This window comes from Gymnodraco acuticeps, unplaced genomic scaffold (assembly GCF_902827175.1).
Source record: "Gymnodraco acuticeps unplaced genomic scaffold, fGymAcu1.1, whole genome shotgun sequence".
In the NCBI taxonomy this organism is placed as follows: Eukaryota; Metazoa; Chordata; class Actinopteri; order Perciformes; family Bathydraconidae; genus Gymnodraco; species Gymnodraco acuticeps.
Window position 1 is genome coordinate 1,178,324 of NW_022990966.1, and position 18,203 is coordinate 1,196,526.

Genomic DNA, 18,203 nt, shown 5'->3' on the forward strand with positions numbered 1-18,203 from the left:
ATCTCGTCTTTTGCCAAGTTAGGAGTGTTTAACGCATTGACCCACTTTGGTATGGAAAAACATGAAAAAAAGAGAAGGTTGACGTGGTAGCCTGTGACACGGCGTTCATCCCCCAGAGACTGAGTGTGTGAGGGAGAGGAGAGAAGGAGATGCTCCATTTGCCTTGTGAGGAGTTTAACAGGACAAGTACTCCCTTTGAGTTTTTACTGCGGATTAAGAAAGTGCAATCGACAGCTGGCAGCTGCTGTAGTATGAACACAGAGACTTCTCAAAACAAGAAGAACTAGGGAGGTGGCTAGGAGAGGAGATAGTCATTTTCTTTTGGGATCAGTAGAAGTGATGCAACTTAATAAGTAAAGAGACCCTATTATGCTTTTCGGGGTCTTCCCTTTCTTGTAGTGTGTTATATCGGTTTTTGTGCATGTAAATGGTCTGCAAGGGCTAGAATCCCAAAGTTTCCTCCAGAGAGAGTTTCTCTCCCCCCACCCTGCCTGAAACACCTCCATTGGACTCCTTCTGTTTACTTTCACAACAGTTGTGACATCACTATGTAACACTTGTGCTTCTATTGGCTATCAAATCAGGTTTTATTTATATAGCACATTTTAAAAACGATTTTTGGTCGAGCCAAAGTGCTGTACATGCAAATAATAAATAACTCATTACTACAATCGCAAACAGAAGACAATAAATTACAACAGCAAATATAAAATCAAACACAGGGAAATGTCATGAGTCGTGCTCCTAGAAGGTCAGGGAGAAGAAGTGAGTTTTTAGCGCTCCAACACATTGTTCATGATAGGCTAAGGGGCGGGACATCTCTATGCAGTTGACCAATCACAACAGAGCCGGCCAGCTAACCAATCAGAGCAGACTGGTCTCTGGTTTCAGACAGAGGGTGAAAAGAGGAAATACTACTCATGTCACCATATGGACTTCTCAGGGAACGAGAAATGCCAAAAAGGAAAGAGTATCCAAAATGTATTTTTTTTTACTTTGGAAAGTCTTAAGGCTGTGCCACAATATATTTACTTTACGTAATGTAATGTATTCCTACTCCAAGTTTTTTCTTTCACTACTTGGATAATCTAATAGTGGACAAATTAGATGAACCTCCATAAGATGATGGACTTTTTATTAATCCCTCGTGAGGAAATTGTTTCTCTGCATTTGACCCATCCTAGTGTTAGGAGCAGTGTGCTGCCATTTTTTAACGGCGCCCGGGGAGCAGTGTGGAGAACGGTGCCTTGCTCAGGGACACCTCGGTAGCACTTGGTCTTGCAGGGACTTGAACTGGTGACCTTCCAGTTGCCAAGCCAAGTCCCTATCCGACCTCGGAGGTCACCAGGTTCATGTGTGTGTGTAAATATTTCTTTTCATGAGAGGATTTGTTTGCATCAGCTCCTACTTAATAGTTAAAAAGCCTTAGGCAGTTTTTAGTTCAGGTTGGTTGCTATGTGCATCTCCTGTGAAGAAAAGTGAGGAGCTAGATTTCTCTCTTGTCTTTGTTTGACCTCTTTATGAGCTTGCTCACTGATTAAAACCCCCTCCTATTTGTCTTATACAGTCACTTTGTTTTGATATTGAAATGCTGATGTGCTGAAATAGTATTCAAACTGTGTGATGCCTTTTTTGTTGTTGACCCTTTCTCTACTAGCCTGTTATTCATCTGTCCCTTATCTCTCCACCCTGCCCTCTTTTGGACAGGGATTTTTTAACTTTTAATGATTGAGTTCCAGTGATTGCTATCCATCAGCTCTGCTCAATGGTTAATGAGTAAAGTCAAGAGGCAGGTAGAAAACTCAGTGAACTGATTTCAGTAAAACCAACTCTACTGTTTTAAAGGAATTACAAATTCTTCCCATTTGTCCTTTTTACCATTTAGTTTTTAGATCCAGATCACATGAAAGTTGTAAGAAATGCAGGGGAAGTGAGAAAAACACTGAAGACATGTGTGTCAGTAACAGCTACTTAACTGTGACAGATCTGTTGTATCTGTTAGATGATGATCTGGTGTCTGTGGCCGCTCTCGTCTTATCTCCTCTCCTCAGATATTATCAGTCCCTCTGGAATCCATACTGACACAGAGGAGGCCGACACTCTGCTTCCCAAGCAGGAGACAATCTGTAGTTTTGTTAAACTAAAGGAGACCAAAACCAACAAAGCATTTGTCTGTCTCTCTTCTTTGGTGGATGTCTTTGATGCTCTTTGTTTATACTGAAGATTTAAATCCTTAACGGTCGGGTCACAAATATATCATTTTAATTGGCTCATTACAAACTACTGAATCTCCACACGGGGATTAATAGATGTCCATCTTATTTTATTTCATTTATCTGACCAACACTCTAGTTTAAAGGTCACCTATCTTGCTATTCTTAGGCAATAGCATAGGTCTCAGATCTATACAAATATATAAAAAACATGTCTATGAAGTGTTTTGCTCAAAATACCAAACAGATCACCCATTCTAGCCATTTATTTATTTTATTAATTTTTTTTAATTTTACCTTTATTTAACCAGGATATTGAAATGTCATTGAGATTAAAAATCTCTTTTTCAAGAGAGTCCTGGCCATGCCTCATATCCCTCTATTTCACTTCCTGTTTCAAAAGTGCGGATTTTGGGGTATAAAGCTTTAAAAAGAAAAAATAATTATAAAAGAAAAAAGAAATGGAGGGGGCTGAGCTCATGCGGGAAATTATACTGGTAGATACTGCCGTGATGAAACGCCATATCATGGATTATCAAGGATTCTTTCTGAAACAGTTTGGAGCTCAAAGGCTTTCTCTCTTGCCGGTTATACCACAAGGTGAGTTCCTTTTTATTTCCTGCTTCTTCACACACATGCTCTCCAGTACAGGTTAGCTCTGAGTGTTAGCGATGCTAATGTAAACACCGACCATATTACGTCCAAAACAGTCGGGCATTGTTTCTGATAGCAGCGTTTCTGATAGGGCCGTGGGTGTAAAGCCAGCCTACATTTCCGATATTACGTCATATCGGACGCAAATCTGGATCAGCTCCGTTGTAGCCCCGTTTTTAGAGATTTGGGTACGGAGGAAAAGAGAGAGGGTTTTATTTTCTGACGCTGCGTGAGTTCCCCGACACACCGGGGACACATATTTATGTATGCAAGACATCAAAAAGTGCATTTTGCATGATAGGTCCCCTAATAAATAGTTTATTTGATTTGGACTGTGGTGATTTGTGCAGAATATCATGACATCTGCCACTGAAACTGCTAATTGAGAGGTCTCCGTAACTTGACCCCCCCACCTCGTGAGTTTTCAGCCTCTCAGCAGCAGCACTTGTTGCTCCGTGAGCCAACAGTTGCTGGATTGCAGACATAGTTGTTTCACGCCGGCTCAGCGACTCTGTCCAACAGTTGCGCTCTGCAGTGACTAAACAGACAGAGATAAAGTGGCAGCACAAGTTTACACAGTCTGAAATAAATCGCTAAAAGTAATAGGGTTTCAAAAGTTATTTTGAGTTGTATTAAAAAAGGAGATTTATACTTGAGTAAACCATGAATCATCCTCTGTAGTGAAAGACTGATCTTAAGAGTCCCTTGTCTCAACCCAGTCCTCCCCTTTTCTCTCTTATACACTTTGATGGATATACAGTTTTAAACGTTAACTGGAATCAATGGATTAACTTAAATATTGGAAAGATAATACAATGTTTAAAAAGTCTGCCTCCAGTAGAAGGAATGCAAACTTGACCAAACACAGATATATTTATAATGTGTATTGTAACAACTATATAACAAAACATTGTGACAGGTGGTGTTGACTTCAGCTGATGTTGCTACATCCTAAAAAAATGTTGCTTACTTCGGATGTTTAATTGATTGTCTCGTCTTCCTACCCACAAAACATCCTCTCAACGAAGCCACTTGAAGCCCAATTGTGATGCTAAAGCTGTTCTCTTCATTGACTATGTCAGAAGCTTTCAGTCCTGAGATCTCCACCATTTGCTTTGGTGAACTCTGTAAGGTCAAGGTCACACCCCCTGACCTCTAACTCGTCCTCAAACTGGATGTAGCAGCTTTTTACTCTGATGGCTTCTTCTGAAGACTCCTGTCACATCTGTTCTACATTTTGACTTCTTCCCTACTTTGTATTCACCTCCAGTGCTGCTCCCCTCTCCTTCTTATTATTTTTGAACGGAGGACAAAGTGCTGTTTGCTCTTGGGCTCCGGCTGGGCGAAGCCTTTGACTCACAATGAAGGTTTTTGACCTCAAGGTGAGGAGTCATCCAACCACTAACCATCAACATGCGCTCTGGCTTTAGTGAGTGTTAATCTGGCTGTGAGGAAGTGTTCAAATGTCGAGAGTGGAGGATTCTGGGAATCATGGGGCCTTTTATGGAGGTGACGTGAAGGGAGAGAGAGAAAAGAAAGGGAAACAAAGATGACGGGAGGAATTCAAATACATCTCTGCAGCAGAGTGGATCCATTAGTATGTTTGTTCTCCTTTCACCTGGGTCACTGAACTCACAAGAAAGGGAGTCCTGTGTTGAACTTGTGTGTGTGAGCATTTTTGTGCATGCACTTCTGTGTGTGTTGCTGCGAGAGAGGGTACTTGCAGATGTGTGCATACTTGCAGGATGGACAGTGTTTGCCTTTCAAAGCACGAGTATGCATGCTTGCACAAAAGGTGACGCAAGCTTGTGCACACACATAGTAGCATTCTTCATCACACTGTGTTTGAGCAGCGCTGGAGAGAGGTCCCGCCTCCTGAGGGCCTCTCCGCTCTCTGTGCTAAAGTGCCTCTTCTTGTTAAAGAGTCACTTATTTAATTTTTACACAGGATGACCTTTCTTGCGCTGCTTCTTCTGTCTGACGCGGCTAATGCTTTACCCTCTTTTTTTCCTGCAATAATCATATTTCCATTTTTTTCTCAACCACTTTCATTCTTCGAGTTGTTCTTCATAATAATTGTGTTCTTCCTCATCTTTGTTAAAGCTTCCCACTACATTCATCTGTTAAATGTCTTCCCTTTGGCAACAGTGATTATAGGATTGTGTGTGTGTGTGTGTGTGTGTGTGTGTGTGTGTGTGTGTGTGTGTGTGTGTGTGTGTGTGTGTGTGTGTGTGTGTGTGTGTGTGTGTGTGTGTGTGTGTGTGTATGTGTATGTGTATGTGTGTGTGTGTGTGTGTGTGTGTGTGTGTGTGTGTGTGTGTGTGTGTGTGTGTGTGTGTGTGTGTGTGTGTGTGTGTGTGAGCCTGGTGGTCTATCGGTGTAATAAGTCATTCTGTAGCCGGTCATTGAACCTGTCGCTCTTGGCTGCACAGTAGATGTTTTTCTTTCCTTAAATGAAATGTTACTCTTCTGTCTCTCTCCCAGATGCAGGAGCTGGAGCAGAGGGTGATCGAGTCTGACCAGCGAGCTGAGAGTGCTGAGAAACAGGTGCTTGTAAAATATTAAAGGATACTTCCACAATATCACCAAAGAGAAGTCCAACAGGGTGAGAAACACGAGTGGTCACATGATCACACAGGTTTCTAACAGACTTCCAAATTAGCTTAACTTGCTTCTTAGTTGTTAACCTTTTTAATTAAAATGTTAATCAATAACACTCATCCTTTTGAGTTTGAGTGCTCTTTTTGCAGCCTACTTTGGACAAGAGCATTTGGAAAATAAATCTAATGTAAAATTGACCACTACTTGTCATTGTGCTAATTTACCTATAAACTGTTTGTTTACAACCTGTATAAACGGCTTGTGTTTGTTACCATGTTATACTCTGCTGTCACACTTTTTCTAAGTGCTTAGATTTTATTCAATATTTTGGTAACATTGATATCATGGCTGATGGAAACCATAAAGCCCGCGTCACACTGTCCCGAAATTGACACGCGATGGACACACGAATATGAAATTGTGAGTTTCTTAGGCTCCGGCAGCAACTTCGTGAGCGGTGACAAAATCTTTGGCATGCCAAAAAATTGCCGAAGGTTCATTTTCGTGTTGAATTCGTGTGTCAATTTTGCCCTTCGTAAGGCCATCGTGAAGGCATCTTGTTATCATCGGTGCCATCGGGCATTCGCCCCGATCAGAGTGAGGGCGAATGCCCGATGGCACCGATGATAACAAGAAGATGACACGATTTGACAAGATGTCCTCACGAGTGCCTTACGAAGTTGCCACTCACAAAGTTGCTGCCGGAGCCTAAGAAATTCCACCGGCGGTCATACGATGGCTTAAGATGCCCTCACGAATGGCCCGATGTTACGATCAGAGCCGAATTTGAACATTTCCTTTATCGTGTGTCCATCTGGTGTCAATTTCGGGCAGTGTGACGTGGGCTTAACCGAAAACTGCATAAATAACAGCCAAGTTGTAAAAAACTGGAACTGTCTTTTAAAAAAGTAAAAAACGTAATATTAAGATGGCTGAAAACTCTAGAAAAAGCTACTAAGTGGACTTCAAAAATACATTTTCATGTAAAGCTGAGTGGTATCAGAAGAAATTCTAAAATTGGGATCCAGAAGTCAGAAAGTTAGATTTTGTGTTCATCTAGAATAGAGTAGAAGTCAAACTAGGACTAAGCAAAGGATAATAAATAGCTTACAGTAGATATCACACACACTCTGTCTCTGTTGCTGTTGTGTTTATTCTCCCATTTGCTGTCATTACTGGCCGTTCCAGGTGTTTTCTGTAGGTGGTCATTTAATGGTGCCCTTTCTTTGAAAACAACACATACCTGAGGGCTTAGAAAGCCTTTTCTTGTGTTGAGTTAGCAAAAAGTGTTCTCTGTGTTTTCTTCCCAACTTTGTCTGGTGTCTATCAAAACTTAACGGAGCGTGCTAATTTGAGCTTTCTTTTGGCCGTGCAGCGTGCTCGTGAATTAACTCCTCTAATTATGCTTTTTCAGATCCATGTCATGGAAGAAAAGCTGAAGTCTGCAAACATACAAACCAGCGAATCAGAGAGCTCGTTGTACAGAAAGTATCAAGAGCTGACCAATCAGGTTCAAGAAAAAGATACTGTGATAAAGAGATTAGAGGTGCAGCTGGAAAAACAGGTAAGGATGGAGCATCAGATAAAGAAAGACATGTCCATTTATGTTCCTACAGTGTAGGTTAAATAATCCCAAAACCCTGTTTTCTCTATCTGCAGATCTTAGTCAGAGCCCAGGAGGCCAAAGTTATCGAGGAGAAGGCGGCCAAGATTAAAGACTGGGTCACCTTTAAGCTTAAAGAGGTAAGCTCACACGTGTAGAGAAACACCCCGACTCAGGGAAGCCCACCCAGCTGAGAGACGACATCTGTGGAAACAAGAAATGTTTAAATATAGCTGGTTATAAACACTCAGAAATGAAGACACATTTCTCTGTAACTAAGTAGTTCTAAGAGTCATAACCATACGTGCCAACCCTCCCGATTTCATTGCCCTCTCCCGGTTTCCTCCCGGGGTCATATTTCTCCCGATTTCTGACAAAAATCCGATTTACTCACAACTGTTTCCACTCGGACTTTAATAAAGCTACATCATTGTTTGGTTTCCATGGTAGCGCGTCTCTTTAGTAGCGCGCGCAACTGAGAGTGAGAGGGTGTTCAGAATGGAGAGGAAGATAGTCACAGAAAACAACAAGAATGGTCAACTCTACCACACATATGCTCCATCAAGGATAGTGCTACAGGCAGCAAGGCCGTGCACTTGCAACTACAATAAGCATTTGTAGATGTTCTAACCCGCTGCGAGGCTCCGGCGCTAACAGTTCTAACAGCTCCGGCGCACCCCCACCCCTTCCGCGGTCGTTTTGAAATGCTCCCGATTTCTGAGGTCTCAAGGTTGGCAAGTATGGTCATAACACTTGCATAAAAACTCAAATTACAATATTAATTTAAAAGATAGAAACAGATGTTATTGTTTCAACTATAAACGTTGTGTAAAAAGTGTTGTTTAAGATAATTACGTGTGCTTTGTTGCAGATGGAGCAAGAGAACCAGAAGCTTAAAATGGCCAACCTGAAGCAGACAGAACAGATAATGCTGCTGCAGGACAAACTACAAGGTAAATACCGACAGAAGAAACTTCCTTTGGAAAGAGTGAAAAGCTTTTAGGTTTTCATTTTATGTCTTTCAAGTGTGATTATACTATACAGGGTACTACTTTCTTTGTGTGTGTATCCAAACAAATAAATGTTTTTTCTAAGCCTTTCCCATCCACGATCTTTATGAGAGTCCAACACTAATAGTAAATAAACTATTTTTAAAATATAATGTCTGCTGTAAATGTAGCCAGTAGTTAAGTATTAGATTACAATTCATAAAGTAAATTTGGGCAATGCACTCCTATTTCCTGCTCAAATATAGCAGATATTGTCAGTATTATTTTAGCGGTTGTACAGTAAAAGGTCATGTAGACACATAGGGATTGAATGTTTCTGTTACGAAATGTTCCCAGAGCTCCAGTGGAGAGAGACTGAGTGACAGGTGTTGTGTTTCTCCTGCAGCTCTCTTAGAGAAACATGCCTCCTCTGGATCTCCTGCTACCTCTCCTGTAATGGATACCCACCTGGTGCCCAGCAGCCCGCTGTTTCCCCCCAGCTGCCCCGAGACCCCACCTGCACCGGAGGACAGCTGGAGGCAGGCCGGCCCCCGAGGAGCCTCTCACATCAAGACCTCGCCCACAGGTGTGCTGCACTTACTTTATCATCTGGGGAAAGGAAGCAGGAAGCTTTTGAGGCATGTGGCCGATCACATGACTGGAACACAACAAAGCCTTACCAAAATCCAGTTGAAGATTTCCCAAGTGTTTTGCTTATTCTACAGAGTAGTGTTTATAAAAACTTACAAGCATTTTAACACATGTTATCTCAAACCATAGAACATTTTCATGAATCCTGGTGCATTCCTTATAAATTACCTTTCAAAAATAACTTATTGTTGAAACACTAATCTTTATAATTATCATCATCTGGTGCCTCACTAATAACTTTCTTAAACGCATCTCTTATCGTCAACAAGTTGATCCTTTGTGTGGGTATTCTGCTTGGATTTATTAAAATGACTCAATATTAAAGCAAAAAAACCATATCAACTATTTTCTGATCCATATTTATATAGTGACGTATATGTGACACGATACATTTCCACACTCTGCTACTCATAAGAATTAACAAATATTTCCTTAAACATTGTTTCATCCGTGTTATCTTTTTCTCAAATCTTATGATTGTGTCTCCTCAGACGTGAAGCAGAGCAGTAAAGCGGTTTGTCTCGGGGACCTGAGGGCCCATGACACGGTGTCTAACAGTGGTCCCGAGCAGCTGGTGGTCCCCAAGGGTCCAGCAGGAGGCTCTGATAGAGACAACTCCTCCGATGAGCTCAACAGCAAGTTCCGCTCTCAGTGCCTCCACTCCTCCTCTTCCTCCTCCTCTTCCTCCTCAGCCTACGAGATGGCCCACGGCCCGAGCTCCCCGGAGTTGTCCCTCAGGATAACCCCCAAAAGCCCCCTCCTGTCGCGCTCCCCCTCCACCAACAACCCCTTCCCCAATCCTTCAGTTCACCAATCAGGCGCCAGCATGACGCTCCCTAAAGTCCGGACCCCCCTCACCCCCAGGGACAGCATCCAGCTGGTGAAGAAGCACTACAGCCAGCCGCAGCCCGGCCTGGACCGCCTGCACCAGCTCAACGTCAGCATCGACATCATGAGCCCCTCCTCCACCTGCTCCACCCTCAAGAGCTCGGGCACCTCGCCCTTCTCGCAGGTTGTGGAGGAGACGGACATTGATGATGGGCTCCCTGACAGCATGGACGGGGTGGTGGAGGGGTCTGGGTTGGAGGAGCTGTGCCGGGGGGGGGTCTCCTCCTCCGTGGGACTCCCAGACGAACAGGATCAGCTCGATCCTCCGCCAACACCTCCGTTACACCGCTTCCCTTCATGGGTATGAGTCTTGTTTGAGTCTTACATGCAAGCATGAGCAATATCTTTTTGTAGCTGTCACTGCCCGGAGCCTAGGATGTTTGAGAGATGAAGGTTGATACCGCTCTCATGTCTGTACAGTAAATATGAAGCGACCAGCAGTCAGTTAGCTTAGCTTAGCACATAGAGACATTTGCAATTTTAGAAACTACTACAAATATTCCCATCAATACCTTCTGTAACATTACAAATAGTTTTATTCACACAGATTTAACAAACAAGATATAATATGTAAATAAGTGAGTTGTATTGTAGAGGTGTGCTAACCAGCTGGTAGCAGTATAACTTCAGATTTACCATACCCCTATGAGAGCAATATCTATCGTACTGAAAACTGTGAACATTAGGGTATTTCCCGAAATGTTATTCCTTTAATGACGACATAATATTGTACCGTCTGAAAGTGTTTATATTGAATGTTTGAGTGGAGTGAGGGGGGAATATAACTGCCTTTGTTCTCTCTGCAGGAGAGTCGGATCTACGCTGTGGCAAAATCAGGAATGAGAGTATCAGAGGCGAGTCCTGGAGCCAGGGGCCCCGGGCGAGGTGAGTCCCCCACAGACTGAAACTAGCCACTCATTCACTTACATACACTTTCCTTTAACATCCATTTATTGTCCGTTTAATGCAAATAGAAAGAAAGAAAAAATAAGTTTATCATGTGTAAAGGCGAGTTTCTTTATACTGCATATTTCAACTAGACAATTACAATTCCTTAATTTAATATATTAAAAGCATTTCAAAAGAAAAACATTATTTAGGACATCTAAAGGACAATTAAAAAAGCCATTAAAGATCTAAGAATAAAGTAATTCAAACAAGCTAAAATAGATTAAGACCGTATAAAGCCGTGTATAACTCTGCATGAGCCTGGGTGGTGTAGAGAGGAGTCCCTACTCTGAAGTGACATGTCATTCAGCTGTGTGGTTGGTTTGGATCCGTCAGAGCCGCCTTTGATGTCACTTCCTCCGGCCAGAGGCTACACACACCTGCACAGGTGTGGGCCGCTCTCTCTTCAGGAGGCTCCGTTTATTTTCTTTAAAGAGGGGGGGGGATAAAGAGGGGCTGAGGGAGAAGCAGCTTTTTAATCAGCCGCGATGAAAGGAGGTGGTCTGGGTGTAATTACTGCGGTGCGTTCTGTCCCGACATCTTCTATTTTGTCAGGATGCAGACAGCGAGGTCTGACAGCTCTCTGACTGCCAAGTGGTTCATTCAGCCTCCTCTCATGTTTGTGCCTTAAGGTGCATCTGTCGGAGCGTTCAGATCTCAAATTGAATACAAAGGGCCAGATCTAAAAAAAGAATATGCTCAAGACTACTTATCTTTCAGTAACCCTCGTGTACTTTCCTCCTGCTGCAAATGTGTGGCACTCTGAGAGCCAAGACCTTCTCAAAGGCCAAATGCCCTGTCTTTCAATATCATTGAAAAAGAAATATAATTATTATATCCGCCTCCTGATTTTGATCCACCATAAAATCTAATGGGTTCTTACTTGGCCCATGTTACATAATTTCACCCACTTTCATGACAATTAGGCCGGTAGTTCTTCTGTTATCCTGCTTGGGAAACCAAAACCATTACCTCCTAGGTGGATGTCACTTCAAATAGATACATAAGATCTACTTTCTTTTTCCTCCTTAGCAGCTATTCAGACATAAAAATTACAATGGCATTTTTTTCCTTTCATTTTCATTTGTGACCACTACATTTGTGCTTTTAGTCACTTTGCAGATTTGGATTAAGGATGTGAAATATAATCAACAATTAAATAAGACTTCAGTTACACGGTACCTGGAGTAAGCTAAAACTAGCTACACCATTACTAAAATATATGTGTAAATATTTAAAATATTTAAAATATTTACACATTTTAAATATTGTAAACAAATGCTCTGCTATGTTTTGTGTAGATTTCATAAGAAAATAACAGTAAAAACATATACATTCTGAATTAAAAATGTGTATGTTGCAGGGTCCACTTTACCCCAATATCCAGCGGCAGGCCCGTTCACCCAGTTGATCTACAAGAATATCAATGTACCGGTCTACACCACACTGAAAGGGGTGAGTGAAATATTCTTGTTATTATTATATTATTGTTTTAGGTTGTGTTTTACTTAAAGGTCCCCTAGTATACTGTTTTTCATCAATATATTATAGCTCTCAGATATGTACAAAACATGTCTCTGAAGTGTTTGGCTCCAAACACCAAACAGATCATTGCAGCATCCCATAATCCCCTCTGTTTCAGCCCTGTTTCCAAAGTGCTGATTCTGTGTCTGTTACTTTAGATGAAAATAAGGAGCCCCTCCCCACGCCCCTCTGAGAGATATTTGGTTACAAAGAACTCAATGGTGCTCTAGGAGGAGATTCAGCTGATAAGGTGGGGGGGGGGGTTTACCTTGGTTGGTGATTGGCTAATGGTTACACAAGACAAAACATCGTTATGACATCATAAAGTGGCCAAAATCTGATCAGCTCATTTTCAGACAGGCTTTTATAGAAATGGATCAGGACAAAAAGAGAGAGAATCTTTTTTCCTCAAACTTTCAGAGTCTCTTTACACAGACGTGTTGATGTAGAAGAGACATGAACAAGTGGATTTTGCAGAATAGGTGACCTTTAATTCTACTCTTTCCGATGTTTGTTTCAGAAAGCCACTCAGATCAGCAGCGTTCCTCTGCCTGACGATGACTCCGGGTCTGAGGACGACAGCAGCTCTCTGGCCAGTTTACGCACCTCCATCCTGATCCCAGACAAGAAGGGCAGCGTCCCCGGGAGCCCCAGAGCCGCCAAGAGAGGTGAGGAGGAGCACAGGGCAGACCATTTCAGAGAGGGAAAACCACACAGCTTTAAAACGATTAGGGACAAAGCAGATAGTGAGATAAATCATTTTAGATCAAGTGCTAAAGGAGGGATGTTTGTGGAGAAGCTGAATAATTACAGTTCATGCTGCAAAGATGCATACTTGTAAATGAACACTTTTTCCTGCTATTAAAAAGCCCTTAACTATGGCTGTAGCTCAGGGGGTGGTTTTCCACCAATCGGAGGGTCGGTGGTTCTATCCCGACCTTTTTAGACATTTAAGTGTCTTTGGGCAAGATACTGAACACATGCTCCTGTAGGCATGGCCAAAGGTGTATGATCACTGTCTTTGGATAAAAGCTAAGTTAAATGTAAAATAATTTGTGACAGACTGAGCACCATTCTGCCCCATTATTTTGTATTCAAACAGAGAGATAACCAACACAGAATAGACAGAATTGTGTCTGCTCACCAGAATGGTATGCAGTTTGAAGAATCTGCATTGGAAGGACAGAAAGTACCAAGATACATTTGAAATCACTACCTGAATTAGAAGAAGGGAAAGCAGACTAGAGCACTCAGTATCTGCAGACATTCACAACTCAATGCAGAGTAACTGCAGGAATGCATTGAGCATCACGTACTGATGATATCTCAAAGTGACTTCACAGTCTGGATTTTCCATTTGGGAAACTTCTGTCTCAAACCTACTGCTCCCCGCTGGCTCTGAATCAAGAAATGTATATCATTTATTTTCTGTGTTTTATCCCTTGTTTGCTTTTTTAACTTTCTGTACCTTTACATATGCAATGTGCCTGTTTTCTTAGGTGTGTCCATGTCCTCCATCAGCTCAGAGAGCGATTATGCCATTCCTCCAGATGCATACTCCCTGGACAGCGACTACTCTGAACCAGAACACAAAGTCCAGCGGACCTCCTCCTACTCCTGCGAGAGCACTGGGCCTGTGAGTGGACTCCTTATTATTATTATTATTAAAATAAAGGGCCTTCAGCTGTCATTGCCGCAGTTTCACTTAACTTAATATTTGATGTCTTTTTTCTTCTGTACACAATATCGTACGTTGCATTGTTGGAGTAGCCTAAGACACAAGATTTTCGTTACAAAACTTTTGCTGTAGCTATTTTTTGCATGTGACAAATAAAGCCTTTGAATCTATATAAATAATGACCAGCAAACAATTTTAGTTCGGCAGATCTAGTGTGATCAGTCAGGTATGTTTGAATGACCTCTGAGCGGTCAGGTGTGTTTGAATGACCTCTGAGCAGTCAGGTGTGTTTGAATGACCTCTGAGCAGTCAGGTGTGTTTGAATGACCTCTGAGCAGTCAGGTGTGTTTGAATGACATCTGAGCAGTCAGGTGTGTTTGAATGACCTCTGAGCAGTCGGGTGTGTTTGAATGACCTCTGAGCAGTCAGGTGTGTTTGAATGACATCTGAGCAGTCAGGTGTGTTTGAATGACCTCTGAGCAGTCAGGTGTGTTTGAATGACATCTGAGCAGTCGGGTGTGTTTGAATGACCTCTGAGCAGTCAGGTGTGTTTGAATGACCTCTGAGCAGTCAGGTGCGTTTGAATGACCTCTGAGCAGTCAGGTGTGTTTGAATGACCTCTGAGCAGTCGGGTGTGTTTGAATGACCTCTGAGCAGTCAGGTGTGTTTGAATGACCTCTGAGCAGTCAGGTGTGTTTGAATGACCTCTGAGCAGTCAGGTGTGTTTGAATGACGTCTGAGCAGTCGGGTGTGTTTGAATGACCTCTGAGCTGTGTGTGTGTGTGTGTGTGCAGGAGATGCTGGAGAAGTCGGGGTACCTGCTGAAGATGGGCAGTCAGGTGAAGGCCTGGAAACGCCGCTGGTTCATCCTGAGGAACGGAGAGATCCTCTACTACAAATCTCCTGTGAGTGTGAGCCGGCTGCTGCTTCCTTCTAGGGATTTGCTGTCTGCACAGAAAAACATTGCACGAATATTTCAGCATGTTGTGTGTTTGCGTGTACGTTGGCTGCAGCTGAAATACCCATGTACATCACTGTTATTACAAACTTTGTGATTGGATTCATACAAATAATTTTGGACAGAAGTTAAGTTTCTTGTGTATTTGTGTGTGTTTTTAGAGTGACGTGATCAGGAAACCTCAGGGTCAGATCGAGCTGAACTCGTCCTGCAGTATAGTCCGGGGAGAAGGAGCTCAGACATTTCAAGTAAGTGGAAAACAAACCTTAAATCATGAGAAGACTATCCAAACAGTTCTTGAAGTTGTGTAAGAACACTTTAAGACGGAGGGTATGAATTACGCTGCACCCTGCTACAGGTTATGTAAAGAATTACAATAGTAGTTTTTATAGATTTACGATATATATAATGTCAGCATGAGTTGTAAGTGGACACACACAGCTTCACACACCCCAGCACTCTTATTATAGCGCTGCATCACAGTGGAGCTTTACTGCTGCATACCAGAGGAGCAGCTTAAAATGACATCAGGTATAGCGTTGGTCTGGAATGTTTCCCTGGATGCTGATTCTCATCTCCTCTGACACGATGATACTATCTCAGTCTCGGGCTCGGCTGAAGCATTTTTCCCATATTTCTCCCTTTTTTCGTCCACTCAGCTGATCACAGAGAAGAAGACCTTCTATCTGACCGCCGACTCTCCCAACATCCTGGAGGAGTGGATCCGGGTCCTGCAGAACATCCTCAGAGTCCAGGCCAGCAGCCCCGTTACCGTGGAGACCACCACCACCAGGCCCACTGTGAGGGGCTGGCTCACAAAGGTCAGTTAGAGACCCTGAAACGTTGGTATTGCATACAGTAAGTGATATCAAATGAAAATATTCCTTTGAGAAGGAAGTTGAGAAGTTTGCTTAAAAAGTGACTTTATCGATGAATAGATTATAAACAAAAACAATTCTGCTAATTGAAAAACTGATTTTTATAGCTCAAGTTTTTATAGCATTTGAAAACACTTAAATTCAGACTTGCTACAATAATGTTTCCCTACAAAGTCACTTGTTTCACAGTTTTTACTGAAATAATGTATTTAACTTTACCTGGTTTTTAGCTGGTCTGTTACTCTAGGTGAATAGTCCTTACTGATATTCACTTCCATTGCATGAGGTATAGATTAGCCAGCTGAAGAGGATGGCGGAAAGAACTCATTTTCAGCCCCAACGTCTCTTTCAGACAGATATAGAAGTGTCTGTCGTCGGAGTGGGGAGGGTTTGACGGAGCACTTGAAGCAGATTCTTGAAAACCTCCTTCACGTTGGGACACGGTTGTTAGGCCTGAGCTGCTGGAATGCTTGAGACCTCCTTCCCTTCCTCCCTCCTCTGCTCCCTGCCTTCCCTTATCCTCCCGTCTGTTGGTTAACTTAAGACACTTAAACATCTGACGGGTGTGAGTGATGGGTCTCTGACGGATGACTGACAGCCTCTCACCAAACCCCAAATCCCTTCCTGAGAGTGGTCTTTGATCTTCTGCTCATGACGTGATCTCCGTTCAGACAGGACTCTCAGCGCTGCTGACCCTCTGAGGTCACAGCTGGCTCTGGGTCCACGGCATCCACAAGTGACGACATTCACATTTCTTAAACTCTCTGAAAGAGGACTGTTGCTGAAAGTGATGTTCCATGATCACCCAAAGCTGCATTCCTGGTTAAAGGAACTCAATTATGCTCATTTTCAAAATCATATCAGTTTGTTGGCCTCTACTGGGACATGTCTCCATGCTTTGATGTTCAAAAAGCTCTTCATTTGTCTCATACTGCCTGTGCTGCAGCACCTCTTTTCACCCTCTGTCTGAAACCAGAGCACAGTCTGCTTTGATTGGTCAACCGCTTAGAGATGTCCCGCCCCTTAGCCCAACACGTACAATGTTTTGGAGTGCTAGCCAATAGGTTTACCTCCATAACATAGTGATGTCACTTTGTTATGGAGGTAAAGAAAGGTGTCCAATGGAGGTTTTTCAGGCAGGGGGGGGAGATTTTCAAGGTTCAAGGCTTTTATTAGTCATACGTACATAGCTACAGTGTAGTTATGACGATGAAAATCTTAGGTCAAAGAGAAAACTCTCTCTGGAGGGAACACAGGGATTGTAGCCTTTGCAGACCATATACATGCACAAAAAACCTATATAACACACTACAGGGAAGGTGTGCGAGTGTGGATATGAAGTTAGCTGTCTCACATACTTTACTGGACGCTCCTGGGACATCTGCTGATCAGATGTGGACTAACATCTGTCTAGCTTTTCTAAATGTCTTTTGTCTCAGTTTCAAAGGATACAAAACAATAAAAGCACGAGTCATGTTTTTGCTTCTGTTTGGAAAATCGGCCAGGTAGAGTTGGGGCTTTTTGTCTGATACTTTTCTCATACCATTGTCTGATTTCTTGTCTCAGGTCAAACACGGACACTCTAAGCTGGTGTGGTGTTCTTTGGTTGGAAAATCCTTCTACTACTATCGTAATCAGGAAGACAAGGTATATAACTCCTTTCTCATAACATGCCACGCTTGCTTTTCATTTTGTCTTTTTTTTTACTATTTGAAAACCTTCCTCAGAAAAGATTTTGTAAATAAATACTTGTTAGTGGTTTTCTTGATCTGCACAGAATAATAGGTTTTTCACAATAGAGGACCGGTGGTTACAGCTTTTGCTTATACAAGAGAAATAAGGTGTTATTATGTCAGTGTAACTATTTTTACGTAAAAATAAAATGTATGTAAAAATGTGATTACTGGCTGCTAACACAGTACTTTTACTTGTATCACTGCTACTCATTGCTAATACACAGTTGCAAGAAAAAGTATGTGAACCCTTTGGAATTACCTGGATTTCTGAGTCACAACAATAGACAAACACAGTCTGCTTAAACTAATACCACACAAACAATTATATGTTTTCATGTTTTTATTGAACACACCATGTAAACATTCACAGTGCAGGGTGGAAAAAGTATGTGAACCCCTAGGCTAAAGACTTCTTCAAGAGCTAATTGGAGTCAGGAGTCAGCCAACCTGGAGTCCAATCAATGAGACGAGATTGGAGGTGTTGGTTAAAGCTGCCCTGCCCTATAAAAAATACACACCAGTTTTGAATTTGCTATTCTTAAGAAGCATTGCCAGATGTGAACCATGCCTCGCACCAAAGAGCTCTCAGAAGATCTACGATTAAGAATTGTTGACTTGCATAAAGCTGGAAAGGGTTACAAAAGTATCTCTAAAAGCCTTGATGTTCATCAGTCCACGGTAAGACACATTGTCTATAAATGGAGAAAGTTCAGCACTGTTGCTACTCTCCCTAGGAGTGGCCGCCCTGTAAAGATGAATCCTAGAGTGTCAGCTAGAGACTTAAAGAAATCTCTGGCACATGCTAACATCTCTGTTGACGAATCTACGATACGTAAAACACTGAACAAGAATGGAGTTCATGGGAGGACACCACGGAGGAAG

At 42.4% G+C, this 18,203-nt stretch overlaps 1 protein-coding gene and 1 long non-coding RNA gene across 6 annotated transcripts in view; one reads left to right on the forward strand and one right to left on the reverse strand.

Annotated features, from left to right (window-relative positions):
• plekhh1 (pleckstrin homology domain containing, family H (with MyTH4 domain) member 1) overlaps positions 1 to 18,203 on the forward strand; it is a 123,192-nt gene that overhangs the window by 89,759 nt on the left and 15,230 nt on the right. For all 5 annotated transcript variants that reach the window (XM_034235261.1, XM_034235260.1, XM_034235262.1 and 2 more), the window contains exons 3-16: positions 5,352 to 5,414; positions 6,883 to 7,032; positions 7,128 to 7,211; positions 7,943 to 8,024; positions 8,467 to 8,646; positions 9,203 to 9,900; positions 10,406 to 10,484; positions 11,911 to 12,002; positions 12,592 to 12,739; positions 13,571 to 13,707; positions 14,544 to 14,654; positions 14,869 to 14,955; positions 15,367 to 15,528; positions 17,152 to 17,232. In XM_034235261.1, the coding sequence (XP_034091152.1) occupies positions 5,352 to 5,414; positions 6,883 to 7,032; positions 7,128 to 7,211; positions 7,943 to 8,024; positions 8,467 to 8,646; positions 9,203 to 9,900; positions 10,406 to 10,484; positions 11,911 to 12,002; positions 12,592 to 12,739; positions 13,571 to 13,707; positions 14,544 to 14,654; positions 14,869 to 14,955; positions 15,367 to 15,528; positions 17,152 to 17,232 (2,154 nt within the window). The remainder of the gene's footprint in view (positions 1 to 5,351; positions 5,415 to 6,882; positions 7,033 to 7,127; positions 7,212 to 7,942; positions 8,025 to 8,466; positions 8,647 to 9,202; positions 9,901 to 10,405; positions 10,485 to 11,910; positions 12,003 to 12,591; positions 12,740 to 13,570; positions 13,708 to 14,543; positions 14,655 to 14,868; positions 14,956 to 15,366; positions 15,529 to 17,151; positions 17,233 to 18,203) is intronic.
• Positions 14,508 to 15,957, reverse strand: LOC117558832. The gene is made up of 3 exons (XR_004570880.1): positions 15,805 to 15,957; positions 15,212 to 15,542; positions 14,508 to 14,697 (listed from the first exon to the last, which is right to left on the reverse strand). It is a non-coding gene; the product is annotated as an uncharacterized LOC117558832 (long non-coding RNA).